General features: G+C 42.7%; 1 protein-coding gene across 1 annotated transcript in view; it reads left to right on the top strand.

Moving 5' to 3' along the window:
* Window positions 1–12,068, top strand: part of CRISPLD1 (cysteine rich secretory protein LCCL domain containing 1) — a 123,272-nt gene extending 111,204 nt beyond the window's left edge. Inside the window, exon 15 of the mRNA XM_075316300.1 lies at window positions 10,452–12,068. Coding sequence (XP_075172415.1) covers window positions 10,452–10,503 — 52 coding nt within the window. The 3' untranslated portion in view covers window positions 10,504–12,068. The remainder of the gene's footprint in view (window positions 1–10,451) is intronic.
* Window positions 12,069–15,712: the final 3,644 nt, after the last annotated feature.

Genomic DNA, 15,712 nt, shown 5'->3' with positions numbered 1-15,712 from the left:
GCTGAGAACAGTACTGCGTTCTGATTGGGTATCGCTTCATGCTTTGTTCCTTTTTGATATGCTAAAATTGCAATATGCTACCATAGTGAAAAAAGACCATGCATCTGCCTCATTATTGATCAATGAATCTTTGAAGTGTGTTTTTTTCATTAGTCCTCTGATTTGATATCCGTCAAAAATACCTGCCTTTAGCTTCTCTATAGTCAGTGCTGGAAATTTTCTTCAGTTGTAGTCCAGGCATCTTCCCTCTTTGTTTAGAGCCCTTACAAACGCTTCATTAAACCTAATTTGATGTACAGTGGTGGTAAAATGATCCTATTTCTGTCATCTACTGGTTCAGCAATTACATTCTTTTCTCCTACTACCACATGTTCTCTCTAAGTCCACTGTTGTCTTACACAGTGATCTTAGTTAAGTGACCTATTAGTATTTATCCATATTTGTTTCCAATGTGTAAAAGCACACATTTTAGGCTCTGATTAGAACTGTCTATGAACAGACGAAATTCGCTTGGTCAGTATTGTGATATGCCCGATTACATCAGTAATCCTTGGACATTGTTGCAACAAAAATAAAATCATTTTCCCGCTAGAAGAATGTCAGTAGATCCTTTTCTCTATTGCGATAGTATGTGACTCTGGTTTCAGGTTGTAATAACTTCCTCTTTGCTTGTCTAGACGCCAACAATTCTGTTGATTTCTTTGGGAGATTTTTAAGTATTCTAGGAAGGAACATAGTGTCTAGTTAAAACCAACCTTTCAATCTCAAAGCCAGGAGCACGCTGACTCAGCTTGAAGTAAAAAGATGTCACTGAGGTTGCCAAATGCTCTACTGCATTGCCACACATTTCTGTAGAACACACCACCGACAGTCGGTATAGAAGCACAGATGTATATGACTAATACTTTAATAGTTCTTTAAATGTGAATTGTCACTTACTTTACAGACCTTCTTTGATCCTATAATTAATATCCCTGTCAAGGTAAAAATTCATGCTTGGGCAACTCTACATTATCTCAAAAAGTAGAGCTGCTACAAAAAAATTCATAACATATTCTGATTCAGAGGACCGAATATACTTAAAGGGAACCAAATATCAGGATTTTCGTGTATAAGGTGCAGCCAGTGCAGTACTACTGCAGCTAATCGGGGTAAGATCAGATGTTCTCCAGTCCTGTTGTGATACCACACGCGCTCCCACTGTCACAACAGATCTGAAGAAGCGAGGGTGCATGCGCCGCCCTCTCATGCACAATAATACTGTGAGCTTCATAAACACGGCGCCGGAGATGAGCGCTATGCGCAGGCACTAACTCCAACACCGTGTAACAGAAGAGTAGAAATTTACATACAGCCAGAGGTAGGGAGAAACAGGCGTCGGGGGTGGGCGGGAATCCACATGCATAACCCACCCGGACATTAGCAGCAGAGGTACACACGTCAATCAAAAAGATGATGAATTTTCAAACTTTATAAACTTGGATTTATAAACCGAGCTGCCTACTAATGGTATGTACAGCCTGTGCCTGATAGTGTCAGTAATGCACTGGCTGCATCTCATACACGAAAATCCTGATGTTTGGTTCCCTTTAAAAATCAAGCCTAATATATATGGGACACCAAGAATTTTTGGATTTGTTCCCCAGTGTAATAAATATTTAGTAAATCATCTCACTATCATGTTTTCTGCAATTTTTCAAGCTAATATTTCTTTTTCCAATTTAAAGTTTTATTGAGTTTATAATAGGAATATAAAAAGAAAATATACAACCATGCTCTAACAAATGAAGTAAAGAAGAGCAGCAGTCACGTTATGCAGAGAAAGAGGGATAAGACAGACAAAAGAAGAAGAGATAGAGGAAGAAAGAGTGTGTCGGAAGAGTCTGATACATTGTCCGTTGGACCAAAATTTGTCGGATGGGCGGAGTATGTTATCAGGGGGGAAAAAGGGCCAGAGTATCCAGTCTCTGGAAGTTAAAGTAGATCAAGAAATTTTTCGCCAGACAGGAATGATTCCCACTGAAACCATTTAGTGGCCATCCCTACCATCTGTCCACGTGACTGGGCGATCACCATTTCCATGCGGTGAATCACATTCACTTCCAGTACCCACTCATCTAACGTGGGGGGAGCAGGGTCCTTCCAACACCGTGGGATCACCGTCTTGGCTGCCTGAAGGAGGTGACCCAGGAGGGATTTTTTGTAGGTCTTTGACGTGTATCGGAGGAAACCGCACAGAGGTTTTCAAAAGATGTTGGAAGCGAGGGATAGGCCATGACAATGTCTTGTGAGGTTATAAAATGTTTAAGTTGGGCGTATTCAAAATGGAACCTCAATCTGGAATCACGATTCTCTACAATTTTCAAGAGTGGTAGGCGGGAACCCTCCTGGGCTACCTGGTTCAGTCTCAAAGGGTTTTGTTTCGAGCTACCCAGAAAGTTGTTGGATGATGCCCCTGGTATAAACTCTGGGTTATCCGTTAGGGGCATGAGGGGGCCTCTGGGCTGGATCAGGCGATTGCGAAGTGGTGTCGAGTGTATAAATTTCAATGTTTGTTTGGTGCTATAAGACATGTCAATCTTATGTTTGGTAAGGAGTGACCAGGTCCACGGCAGGGTCGGTACTGATAAAGGGCATAGATCCTGTGCCAGACAGACCCATAGCTTGGAATTAGAGTTATGTAAAAGGTCTAAAACTCTGGCGTGAGCAGTTGCCAGATAATACTGCCTACAGTCGGGCAACCCTGCCCCACCCGCGATCTTGGTCCTAGTCAGGACGCTACTCCTTAGACAGGCGCTCTTCTTCGACCAAACAAATTGATTGAATAAGCGCTGTATCCTGGCCCAATAGGCCGCCGGAACATAAATCGGGACCATTTGTGTCAAATATAACAGTCTTGGCAGGGCCATCATCCGGAGAGCGCTAATCCTGCCGAACCAAGAAAGAGTTCCCCTTTGCCAAGAAGCTAAGTCTCCTTCAAGTTTCGACAGAAAATTTTGATAATTCAGTGAGAAGAGCCTGGTCAGATCGGATGGGATATGGATGCCCAAGTAACCAATACTGCCGTGGGGTGGCCATCTAAAGGGAAAATTTGGTTTTATAGCATCTACAGTTGTTTGAAGCAAGGAAATATTTAGGACCTCCGATTTATCCAAATTGATTTTAAAGTTGGACCACTTGCTAAAGCGGTTTAGTTCCAACATTAGTGACAGGAGAGATGTAAGGGGATTACACAGATAAGCGAGGAGATCGTCGGCAAAAGCGGCACATTTATGCTCCCGATTGGCGATATTGACTCCCCGTATATCCGGGTTGTTCCTAATGGCTGATAGCAAGTGTTCCATGACCAGAATGTACAATAAAGGTGACAGGGGACACCCTTGTCGGGTCCCATTATGGATGGAGAAGGGTCTTGACAGAGTGCCATTAATCTTAAGGTATACCGTCGGAGAATGGTATAGGGCCATAATCCTGGACGAGAACACCGGCCCCAGGCCTATATGATCCAGTGTCTGAGAAAGTGACTGCCAGGAGACTCTGTCAAAAGCCTTCTCAGCATCCAGAGATAACAACATCAAAGGGAGTTTTTTAGTGTGTGTGTGTGATGAATTAGGTCCAGGGTCTTTATGGTGTTATCCCTCGTCTCCCTACCTGGGACAAAATCGACATGATCCAAATGGATCAGGTCAGGCAGCAGAGGGCTAAGTCTGTTTGCCAAGAGCTTGGCATAGATTTTTAAATCTACATTGAGGAGAGATATTGGTCTAAAGCTACTACATGCTAGGATTGAGATTGAGATTGAGTACACGCCGTGGGGTCTTTTCCAGCCTTAAGGAGTAGAGAAATATGGGCCGTGGTGGAATGAGGTGGGAAAGGGACCAAATCCGAGATTGAGTTAAAGGAGAGAAGCATTAAAAGAGCTAGCTGTTCTGAAAAGGATTTATAAAACTTGGCGGGGAACCCGTCGGGGCCGGGGCTCTTGTTGCCAGGTGTGTTGCGAATCACCGCCAATATATCCTCCAGTGAAAAAGGGCTCTCCAGGCCTTCAATTGTAGAGCTGTCGAGACGCCTAAATGGTGAGGGCATGGAAGGGCACCCATCACCCAACTCAGGGGGCCCAACAGGTAAATTGTACAGCCTAGAATAAAAGTCGTGGAAGGTATTTGAGATATCGAGGGTGGCATAAAGTAGTTCATCGCGTGAGTTCTTGATGCATGGGATGAGAGTATGAGCTCTCCTTTCTCTCAGCGCATTGGCCAACAGTCTGCCTGGCTTGTCCCCAAACTCATACAACCTTCCCTTTCCCATCTGTAGTAAGCGTTTATATGAGGAATCTAGTAGGTTTTTAACCTCAATCCTAGCATGTAAAAGGGCTTGTAGATTAGGGGCCGATAAGGCTCGCTTATGGATGAGCTCCAGTTCAGAAACCCTATGAAGAGCTTTTACTATGTCTTGGGCCCTTTCTTTTTTAATGCGGGACCCATGCTTAATAAAAATGCCTTGTAGCACGCACTTCAATGCTTCCCACTTATAGGTGGGGGCAGTGTCGTCCACTGAGTGGTCCTCTACGAACCTGGTGATAGAGGTCTGAACATCAGAAACACAGAGCTCATCCAGCAGCAACGACTCGTTCAGCCGCCACGACCCTCTAGGGGTCGAGAGAGAGGGAATTTCGATCGTACAATAGACCGGCGCATGGTCTGACCATAGTATGTTACCTATCCCCGTATGTCGTATCCAAGGGAGGGCATTGTGTTGTAGGAATATATAGTCGATACGGCTATATGAGTCTTGTGTGTGGGAATAGAAACTATAATCTCTGTCCAACGGGTGATTTAGTCTCCATGTATCGAACAGTTGGATACGGAATAAAGCTTTTTTGATACATTTAATGGTAGAGTAAGCAATGCTGGATTTCCCCCTGGAATTATCCAACGTGGGGTCGAGGGTGACATTAAGGTCACCGCATAGAATTACTGTACCTTGTATCAAAGGGATCGCAACGTCTACCAGCCGAGCAACGAAGCTGTCCTGCCTTAAATTTGGGGCGTATGCGTTGATTATTGTAAATGTTTGGTCCCCCACCTTCAGCAAAAGGATAATATATCTTCCAAGGCTATCCGTCGTGCACTTTAAGATTTGATGAGGGAGAGATTTATGAATGGCTATCGCCACACCTTTAGAACGGGAGTCAGGATTATCTGAGTTTACAGATGTCTGGTAGTATTTATTTTTGATAGTTGGGGAGTGTCCCTGTTTGAAATGGGTCTCCTGGAAACATACTATTCTCACCTTCCATTTATGAAGGTGGTAAAGTACCTGCGACCTTTTCTCCGGGACATTGAGGCCCTTGGCGTTGAGAGAGGCAATGGTTAGTTCCGCCATCTACAGGAGAATGAGACATTAGAAATATGTGAAAAAAAGGATCGGACACGATCAGCCCGGCCGCCAAAGACAGAAAGAAGAAAAGGCTTAAGATGAGAAGAGTGTAGAAGAGAGAGAAAAAAGAATAACAGCAGGCATAAAAACCTTGCACAATAAACTAAGACCGAACAAACGTTCCTAGGGAACATATCTGCCACGACTCGGCAGGAAAGGGGATCCCAGCCTATTTGGGGGAAAAAGCTGTCAGACATAACCGAGCAGAGCTCTAGATATACTTGAAACATTAAAGTTAACCATAAACACTGGCGAAAGTATCACATTTTTGTGCAATACGAGCGATAACTAGACCTGAGATCCGCATGAAAAAGACATTTATCTTAGGTAACTGAAAGTAATGCAGGGCCTGGAAGCATGCACAGCCTCCGAGCTTATCTAAGTCGACTGCCGAGGACGGCCTGTTCTGCGGCCCCTGTCTCCTCTAGGGGGCAGCCCTCCACTGGAATCCATATGTGGGATCGGCTTGGTAGTGCTAGCTTTACCCCTAGGAACCCAAGGATGTAGCAGCATTGTGGGCCACTCTGAGATGGAAATAGTAGGTAGACCCAGGTTCGCGACAAATGCCGGGAAGTCCTCTGGGGAACGTAAGATCCACCACCGTGAGTCCTTCTGTACCGATAGGGAGAAGGGGAATCCCCATCGGAACGGTAGACCCTTCTCTTTTAAGACATCCAGAAGAGACTTAAGGGTAGCATGCTGGGCCAGAGTGTGCCGTGAGAGGTCTGGCATTATGCGGATTCCTGAGCCGTTGTAAGATAAGTTCTGTTTCCTCCGGGCGGCAAGCAAGATGGCTTCCTTGGCGGCAAAAAAGTGAACCCTACACACAACATCTCTTGGATGAGAGTCCTCGGGGTCTGGGGGACGTAGGGCCCTATGTGCTCTGTCAAGTTCAAGAGAAGCTCCCGGTGGTCTCTTTAGTAAGCTATTAAAGATTGAACAGAGAACTGCAGGAATATCAGGGGCGGCAATGGACTCAGGAAGACCCCTAACACGTAGATTGTTCCGTCTCTTTCTGTTCTCAAGGTCATCTACATGCTGTTGGAGGGCAAATAATTGCTTGGACTGGTTCTTTACTCTCTCTTGGATAGATTGAATAGAGACCTGGGAACTTGATTGCTGCTCATCCAGTGTGTCCACCCTATGGGAGAGTGAGGAAAGTTCAGACCGCAGTTGGGTGAATTCCTGTTTACATTCTGCCACCACTTGGTTGGCCAGTGCTGCAATATCATTCTTGGTGGGTATTGCTTGTAACAGTGAACGCAAATCTGCTAAGCATGCCGGACGGTCCTCACCCATCGGGGCAGCAGTATGGGACATGTTGGAGTATGCCTGGAAAGAGTCCTGTAGCGCCGGACCATATATCACTTTCTGAGTACCTTGGGGATTATTCATGTCTTCCCACGCCTGTGGCATTGACGCATGTCAGAGTGGGGGAGATCCCAACACCCAAAGCCCACTATTCACGGGCATCAGAGTGCCCCTCTCCAATTCTCCACTTTGGCTTGCCAGGCTCTCTGCCCAGGAAGAACCCATGGACCAGCTTTCTGAGTGTGTGGGGGATGTCTCCCCCTGGGGGATTCCCCAGGATTCATTTGCAGCCATCATGGGATTGTAAGGTCCCTCTCCATCCCCAAAGCTCCCTATGGGCCCTGGGATCTCTGACAGGGGAGAGGGGCTAGTGATGGTACCGCAGTCTTTGGCTTTGGCCCCCCTTACTAAGTCCCCACGCAGCCCCAGCGTCTGTGAACTGTAGGAATGTAGCTTAGCAGGGTGAATTGCAGCCCTTTTCGTCCCCCCCTCCACAGCACCTGTGTGTAGGATTGGTGTTTTCTCCTCCACTGCACAACGTGGCGGTGACATCCTCTCCGATGCACGGGCCTGCAGTGGTGAGTCACCGCTTATGCCTGGACGCACGTGTGACCCGTTCTCCTCGGCTGCGACTGCCAGCTTCCCACGCGCTCCGACCGCATGTGAGTTGTGTGAACTCACCGGATCCTGTGGCTTTACAGCGGAGCGCGTAGCAGGTAAGGTACTGGCTGCGGTTGTCCCAGCCTCCACCACTGAACCGCCGGTTTGTTCCCTCCGTGTGCGATGGCCATCTTGAAATGGCGCCGCGGGCTTTACTGCCTCTCTCAGCGTCGGGCTTCCCTTGTTTTCCGATGCTGCCATGGGTCCAGCTGTGGGTTTTTCAGTGGCACGGTACCTCGCCGCCGCCACTCCCGACCTCTGGGTCTCGGAGGCTGCTGTGCTTTCAGGCAGCGGGCCTGGTACTGGATCAGGGTCTGCAGGCCTCAACTCCCGTCCTGGCTGTGGTATTGTCCCAGGCTCCCGGGAGCGGGTAAGATAGGTTCCTATATTGCTCTGGGATGAAGGTGGCCACTTCAGGGTACTGGGCTTAGCCTTTTTGTTAGATGATTTGCCCATTGTAGCAATAAAAACCAGTTTTATGGGGGATTGCAGTGAGGAGCTTAGAGAGAAAGCGTCTTCACACAGTCATGCCCCCTCTAATATTTCTTTTATAGAGCAGAACAAAGTGCATGCATGTATATATCCAGTGACTGTATAGAACATTATATAAATTCATACACCGAGAAGAATAAACTGACCATTGTTTTATTTCCTAAATTGTGTAACTGATGGTATTTAGAGAACTCAGGAGAAGCTGTGGTACCATAACTTCTTGTCTCGTGTAATCCCATAAATCATAGTAACAAGCTGCTTACAGGTCAAACCAGCTCTGTGATTTATTCCTCCGCTGTGTATAATGTAATATTTGATAAAATACTTTCTAAGAATTTAAAACTGCTTCAACGTAGGCACGCAATGGGTGAAAAAACTCATTATATGCTGAAACTCACAGTCTCCATTTACAGCAAGATTCCTAAAATGACTATAAGCGGATCGGATAAGCCTTAATTCCTGATATTTATAAACTGCACATTGACAATTTTCTTCTCAGCATTTAAGGAGAAAATGGCATAGAATGACATGTTTAGAAATTACTTCCCTATGCAAATTGATGGGCGCTCCTATTGAAGGTAAAATCTCGGATCCTAAGATGTGCACCAACTTATAACCCACAGTGACCAATTTAGACTTTGCTGTGTTTTAAAATTATTTCTACTATTATTTCTATTATATGGACTCAAGTCTCTTTGCAGGGTTAGTGAAGAAAATCACCACCATCTTGTATATAGTGCAGATTTGGAGGCCTTAATCACTCAATGGTTTAAAGAGGTTGTCCACTACTGTCGTGAGATGTTGGCAAAGTATCGCCTGGCGATCATGTGATATTGTTATTGCCAAACTGGGGCGATTGCAACATATAGATAGAAAAAAAAGTGCAGCAGCAGATTGTGTGTGCCAGGTAAACATTGAATATATAAATGTTTAAACTACATTACTGCCATATAGAAGGTACTTATAAAACGAAGGTACTTGGCACACGTTTTGGCTAGTTTATGTGTGCCCACTAGCTATAACAAGGCATACCTTTTTTATGGGACCCTTCTAAAGGGGTTGTCCACTACTTGTTTATTGATGGGCTATCATTGGGATAATTCAAAATATGAGCTTGGTGGATGTGCAAAACCCTGCACCCCCTCAGCCGACAAGCTATTCCCAGTGCCGCCAACAGCCGGATATGATTAGATTCAAAGAGGAATAGCGCAGCTCTATTAACTGTATAGTGATCCTCTAATATACAATCAAATAAGGGCAGATGTTCAGTTCCAAGCCACAGACATTATCCAGTGTGCAGATTTGCAACTGATCACATCCAGCCACGGCCGTCACCGAAAACAGTTGATTAGCGGGGGTGCAAGGTATTACCCTCCTCCCCCACATTGATCTGTTAATGATGACCTATTCTAGGAATGGGCCATCAGTATAACAGTGTACTGGACATCCCCTTTAAAGGGCAGGCAGGATCCAGCACTAATTCAAAACAAGCTTAGACTGGTGGGAAGTGCACTCAGCCAACTATGGAGGCAGTTACTATCCCCAAATGTATGCTATAAAAGATTAAGGGGTACTTTGCCGATGCTTGTGATGCCGAGCACGATCGCCTCCGTCACACATGCAATATGTAGTGCAAGCTGCTGTAGCGAACATTATCGCTACGGCAGCTTCACATGCACATAGCTGGTCGGCAACGTCGCTGTGACTGCCAAAGAATCCCTCCTTCAAGGAGGCGATGCGTTCGGCGTCACAGCGACGTTACCATGATGTCACTAAGCGGCCGGCCAATAGAAGCGGAAGGGCGGAGATGAGCGGGATGTAAGCATCCCGCCCACCTTCTCCCTTCTGCATTGCCGGTGGACTGCGGGCGCAGGTAAGGAGATGTTTGTCGGTCCTGCAGCTTCACACACAGCGATGTGTGGTGCTGCAGGAACGACAAACAACTTAGTACCTGCAGACGCACCGATATTATGGAAATGAACGACGTGACGCAGATCAGCGATTTTTGACTGTTTCACGCTCGTTTATCTTCTCTCCTAGGCTTTACATGTTGCGACGTCGTTACCGGCGCCGGATGTGCGTCACTTTCTATTTGACCCCAACGATATCGCAGTAGCGATGTCGCAACGTGCAAAGTACCCCTAAATCTGACCAGCACCTCCTAACATAATAAATCAAATGTGAACAGATGCCAGCTACTATGACAGTTTAAACACATACCAAAGGGTGCAGCGGCCACTGTGAGTGCAAACATACTGTATATGCACACATTGAATACATGAATTTTCTTCTGCATTACTACCATATAGACAATGCTTAACAAATTGCAGTATTTAGCGCACAAATTGTTCAATTCTTTGCTCAGACAGTCGGTCAGGGCTGAGTGCTTCTGCACATGATTTTCACTGTCTGTTTGGGTCTCAGGAGCTGGATCTCCATTGATTTACATGGAGTTCAAGGAACCACAATACTGTATATGTGTGTATGTGTATATAAAAACTTTTAAAGGTTTAGTTACACTTTCATACTACCTTTTTTTTCTTTTGCAGTTTACATAATCCATTGGGAAGCAAGGCATTTAGAATATTTGCTGTCATCTGAGATGGAAAATAGACAAGTCGAAAAGTCCAAAAGAACATCTTAAAATTTGTATAAAGAAGTATTATTGTACAGTCTATAATATCTATTAGAAGAACATTTGTGGATCATAGTAAGATGAGACTGTAGTCTTATAGAATATTTAACGATTTAGAATTTTTATTGATTCCTGCTGTATCTGACCCCTTCATGGCATTCAAGCTATAGTATATAGATCCACTAGTATAGTCAGAATTAGGTCTTTATATTATAAAATGTCCCATTCCTTGGATTGGAGTAGTTTAAACTGAAGAAAAAAAATCCCTGAAATAGTAATTCTGAGCTGACGAATGAACATTGCAAAATTTTAAGGGAATAGACAAGTTATTCTAGCTTTTCACTTTCTAGCATTGTACTATCGAATGAAAATGTCAGCTTTTAAACTCCTCAGTAAACCTATTTGTGAGCTATACCACCTGGAGCTGGAAACATGAATGACCAATGGTTAAAGAGTTATCCTGGAGTAAATATTTCCTATGGAATCTCGACTGCTCAAGAAAATTGAGGTGGATGTGGAGCTCCTTCATTGTTTGTGCAAACACAGTGGCTCGTACATATACCAATATGTCTTGTACTGCATCTTCTCCTATTCTAGTAAATGGAAAGAGCCGTAGTATCAGGCACAGCCACTCTTGGGGACAAGCCACTGTTCTGATGTAAACCGGATGCAGCACTTTGCAGGCCCCTTCATTGTGTTGATTGGCGAGATGCTGGAGGTCGGGACTTTGAAATTCAAAAACTGATGATCTAGTCTAAGCAATTACATGCAACCCATTTGTGTCTACATACACGGTTCCAATTTCTGAGGAGCACCATGGTGTTGATCATTTATGCAATTACAGTGTATGTTCAGATTCAAACCTCCTCTATTACTCTCAAATATTCACCTGTATAAGAAGGATAATGGACTTATGTAAAGCTCCAGGTGCATGTACTCCATCTGGAAATTCAGTATATACCTACACGCCTTACAAACATTGAGCTTCCATAAGATGTAACCAGTTTGTGGGAATTTCACATGTTGAAAAAAAGTGTTAGTCTGGGGTCACACAACCGAAGATTCTCTCATCCGGAAGAATCTGGTTGATTATGCCAATGACACTCTGATCAAACTTTGATCCAAGTGTCAAGATAATAAAATCTGATTCTCTTGGATGAGATAATCAGAGCACAGCACATTATGAGGGGAAAGTGGAGAACAAAATTTCTCCATCTTCTACATTGTGTTAGTGTGCGTAAATAAAACTGTGCTTAGATGTCATCCTAATGCAGCCCAATGATTTCGAATTAATGGGTGAATCTCATCCGATTGTAGAGTGAAATTGCAGCACTGCTCTACTAGTCTGAGTGCGTTAATAGTGCTAAAAAACAGAAGCGCTGATAGGGTTTTACCAGATAAGTACAGGTTAGTATATAGATAAATACACTTACCAAAAATGGTTGTGAAGGGTCACAACCACCGTAGATAGCATAGGATAATGGCGGCTGCCGCGGCCCCACGGGCAGAAGTCTTCAGTGTAGGAGGAGAAAAAGGGGTTAAACCCGCGCAATCCGCCAAATAAGATGTAGAGATGTTGATAGTTTAATCACTCTTTTATTCCATAGGTCTACGCGTTTCAAGGTGCAGGGACCTCTTCCTCAGGACCAGAAAATTTTCTGGTCCTGAGGAAGAGGTCCCTGCACCTTGAAACGCGTAGACCTATGGAATAAAAGAGTGATTAAACTATCAACATCTCTACATCTTATTTGGCGGATTGCACGGGTTTAACCCCTTTTTCTCCTCCTACACTGAAGACAGTCTGAGTGCGTTGTGATACAAAATCAGATAACACTTGTCTGACTTTTACGGTGGTGTGGGCGAGCCCTTACTCAAGAAGAGCATGGCAATGAGAATGACTACTTTATGCAAGAGCACCTAATACCAACTGAACTCAATGACACCCACTAAAAGTTAGTATCAGAGAACAGAAAAACACCAGTTTTCCTTTCAGGCTTCTTCCTTCATGGCCCTTCTTAAAGAGAATATCTTCTGCCAGATCACACCTTGGTGCAGCATTGGTCTGGCTAAACAGTTCAGGTCACCTTCCCAACTGATTATTTTCAATCTATTTCCACCCCAATCTTGATTGACCACTGTAGTTTCATAGGAGCCAGAGAAGGTCAGAAAGGGGCAAAAAAGTGGAAAAAACTATTTGGCTACGCCAATGGTGCACCGAGCGCTTGTGCTTTGACTGAAAAGGCATTTTGTGCTGACAGACTCACTTATCCAGGCAACAGAGCTGTGCGCTAGTTATATAGTACATGTATTTTTTCTATTAGAATCTATGCTTTCCTTGCCTAGTGTTGGAAGCCTGCACTGGACTAAGTTGTTATGGTATTTCCATTATTTTTTATTTTATTAATGTTGTAGGGTTATGACTTTTTGCCACACCACTACTGATGTCCTATATGAGTAGAGCATTCAAGTTTTAATTGCTATCTTTCAGACTTATTTTTGTTAAGTACAGAGAAAAGACGTGTATATATAGTATACCACAGTATCAACAACATTTAGAAGTAGTAAAATGGATCTAATTAGGGGTTGTTAATTTGAATTAACCACTTTTAAATATTCTGTCAGGATAAGTTATGACATACACAAAAGGGTACCCCAAGAAAAATTTGGAATAGGTAAAAGCTTCAACCATATAACTAACCACACTGTCTAGAGGAGTGCCCCCAGAACAAAAGAAGCTCCTAAAAAATGCATATGTAGGAAAAATGTCTCATTTTTATGTAAATACATAAGAGTAAAATAATAAGCAGAAGCTCCACTACAAATTAATAAGGGACATGGAGATAAATACAGCACGAGAAAAACAGTCACAGAACATACAAAGTACATAAAGGAGATTTCATATATAAATATTTAAAGGGAACCTGTCACTACTTTTTTGGCCTATAAGCTGTGACCACCACCACTGGGCTCTTATATACAGCATTCTTACATGTTGTATATACAGCATGTTAGAATGCTGTATGTAAGAGCTGTATGTAAGAGCCCGGTGGTGGTGGCCGCAGCTGATACGCCACAAAAGTGGTGACAGGTTCCCTTTAATGCTCACACTGTGGCTCCCATAGGAAGTATCTCAGACTAACAGGAGCAATAGATTGCAAATAATTTGCATTATCCTAATATATAAAGTGCACATGTGCATCAATAAATAAATTCATAGAAATACACCAAATGAAACTGATTACTGATATACCATCAGTTAAGGATAATATGCAAGTGCTCAAGTAAACAAATGGTATCCTATTGAAAGGGAAAGACCAAGGGAACCAAACAACATGAACAAGTCATAGTACCTTTATATGTTCTGAACTCCGCTGCTTAACCACGTCCCTCCACCCCGACGTACGTTTCACCCTCTTTGGTGAATAAGTTATGAGTAGTCCTCCATTGTAAAACTCAAAATATCTGTTAGTCAGAATGTAAAGTGGCTACAAAGATTTTTTTCTTCATAAAGGACCTAATATATTTATAATTCACAATAATTTCAATAGAAAATCTTTAACAGATCACTGCTGATTTTGGGGTATGCCAGCAGTGACACTCTTGTTTGTTTTTTATGTATCATCTCTTTTTTTTAAAGAAAGGTGAGAGAGTCAAGTCCTGAAAAGTCTAAAAATGAAAATGGTGAAAAATCCCTATAAATTTTGGGTAAATGTCTTGATCCTCAAGCCTAGTTTGCTGTGTTTCTAATAGTATCCTCCTACCAGTCGATGTCATCTTGAGTCTTCACCCACAGTACCAAACATTACCAATGATACCAAATAAAACCTACATAATACAAAATATCTCAATACCAGTTTTATCCCGAACATAATGATCCATTTTTCATATGTTATTTGATAACTATTTATAGAGGACTAACTTAATAAATGTATCCTACTGTGACTTGGGATTTCTTTTTGCTTCTGCAGATATTGGACCTTGTATGGACCTTTTTGACCTTTTTTTTTGTCACGTCTTTGTACTCAGTTTTGTAACAGTGTTGGCTGTATGTTTGTATGCCTGCACAAGAAGGTCTAAAAGTCTTAAGTGGGCCAGGGTTGGTATCTGCAGCCAAGGCTCTAACTTCCTAGTCCTAGTAGGATGTACTTGAGGAATAAATGTAGTTGGCCCATAGCTAGTGGGTTGGAGCAACTTCACCTCCACCTAGGACTCCACATCCATCTGCCAGAACAGAGAACGGCTTCCAAAGAGGCAATTCTCACTTTCGTAAACAAGGAAGGGGTAGTGGGGATGAGACAATTCATATAAAATATGTTTTATTTGCAGTGGATCATTTATTGCTGCTATTTCTTATTAGATATTTAGGATTTATATTGTGTAAATATTGTTTATATTGAAGTAGGATTGTTACTTTGTTTATATATTTTTATGGTGAATGAATTTACTCTATAAAAAGTTTGGAACTTTTTTCTGTTTATTTTTTTTATAGCCTGGCAAATATTCCTGCAGGCCAGGAAGTGTACAGCAAAGTAGTTTATAATGCAATTAATGTGCATTCACTTTTATTATTACACTCTGTCCATTTTTCATTGGAAAATGGTAATTCTCATTGTTATTACCACATGTTGGTATAAAGATGTCACTTATGAAAACGTGTTTATAAAAGAAAATTGTGCCTTCTAAAGGTTGAACATGTTGCAGCTGGAATTGTTTTTGTAGTTCAGTTACATACTATAATTGTTATCTTCACAACACTGTTTTTGCCAACTCTGTTAGTCACATTCTCGTAATGAAACCTGCTTCTGTGTTGTATTTTCTATTAAAGATAATATAATAAATATATATATTGTATGAATTAATGTGTTTTTGTTATTCTTATGGTATAATTGTATAAAAAGTATATGTATAATATAATATACTATATATACTATATATAATATAATATAATGTATAATATAATATACTATAGCAAATGTATATATATATACACACGTATGTATATATCTATATATATATATATATATATATATACTGTATCTAATATATAAAGCTGAATGTGTGTGTGTGTGTGTGTGTGTGTGTGTCCGGGATTGGCATCCGCACCGTCGCAGCTACAGCCACAAAATTTTGCACACTCACACTTCTGGACCTCGAGAGCGTCATAGGCTATGTTTT

The sequence above is a fragment of the Anomaloglossus baeobatrachus genome, chromosome 6, assembly GCF_048569485.1.
Source record: "Anomaloglossus baeobatrachus isolate aAnoBae1 chromosome 6, aAnoBae1.hap1, whole genome shotgun sequence".
Classification (NCBI taxonomy): Eukaryota; Metazoa; Chordata; class Amphibia; order Anura; family Aromobatidae; genus Anomaloglossus; species Anomaloglossus baeobatrachus.
The sequence above is the reverse complement of the archived record's forward strand: the minus strand, read 5'-3'. Positions and strand labels throughout refer to the sequence as shown.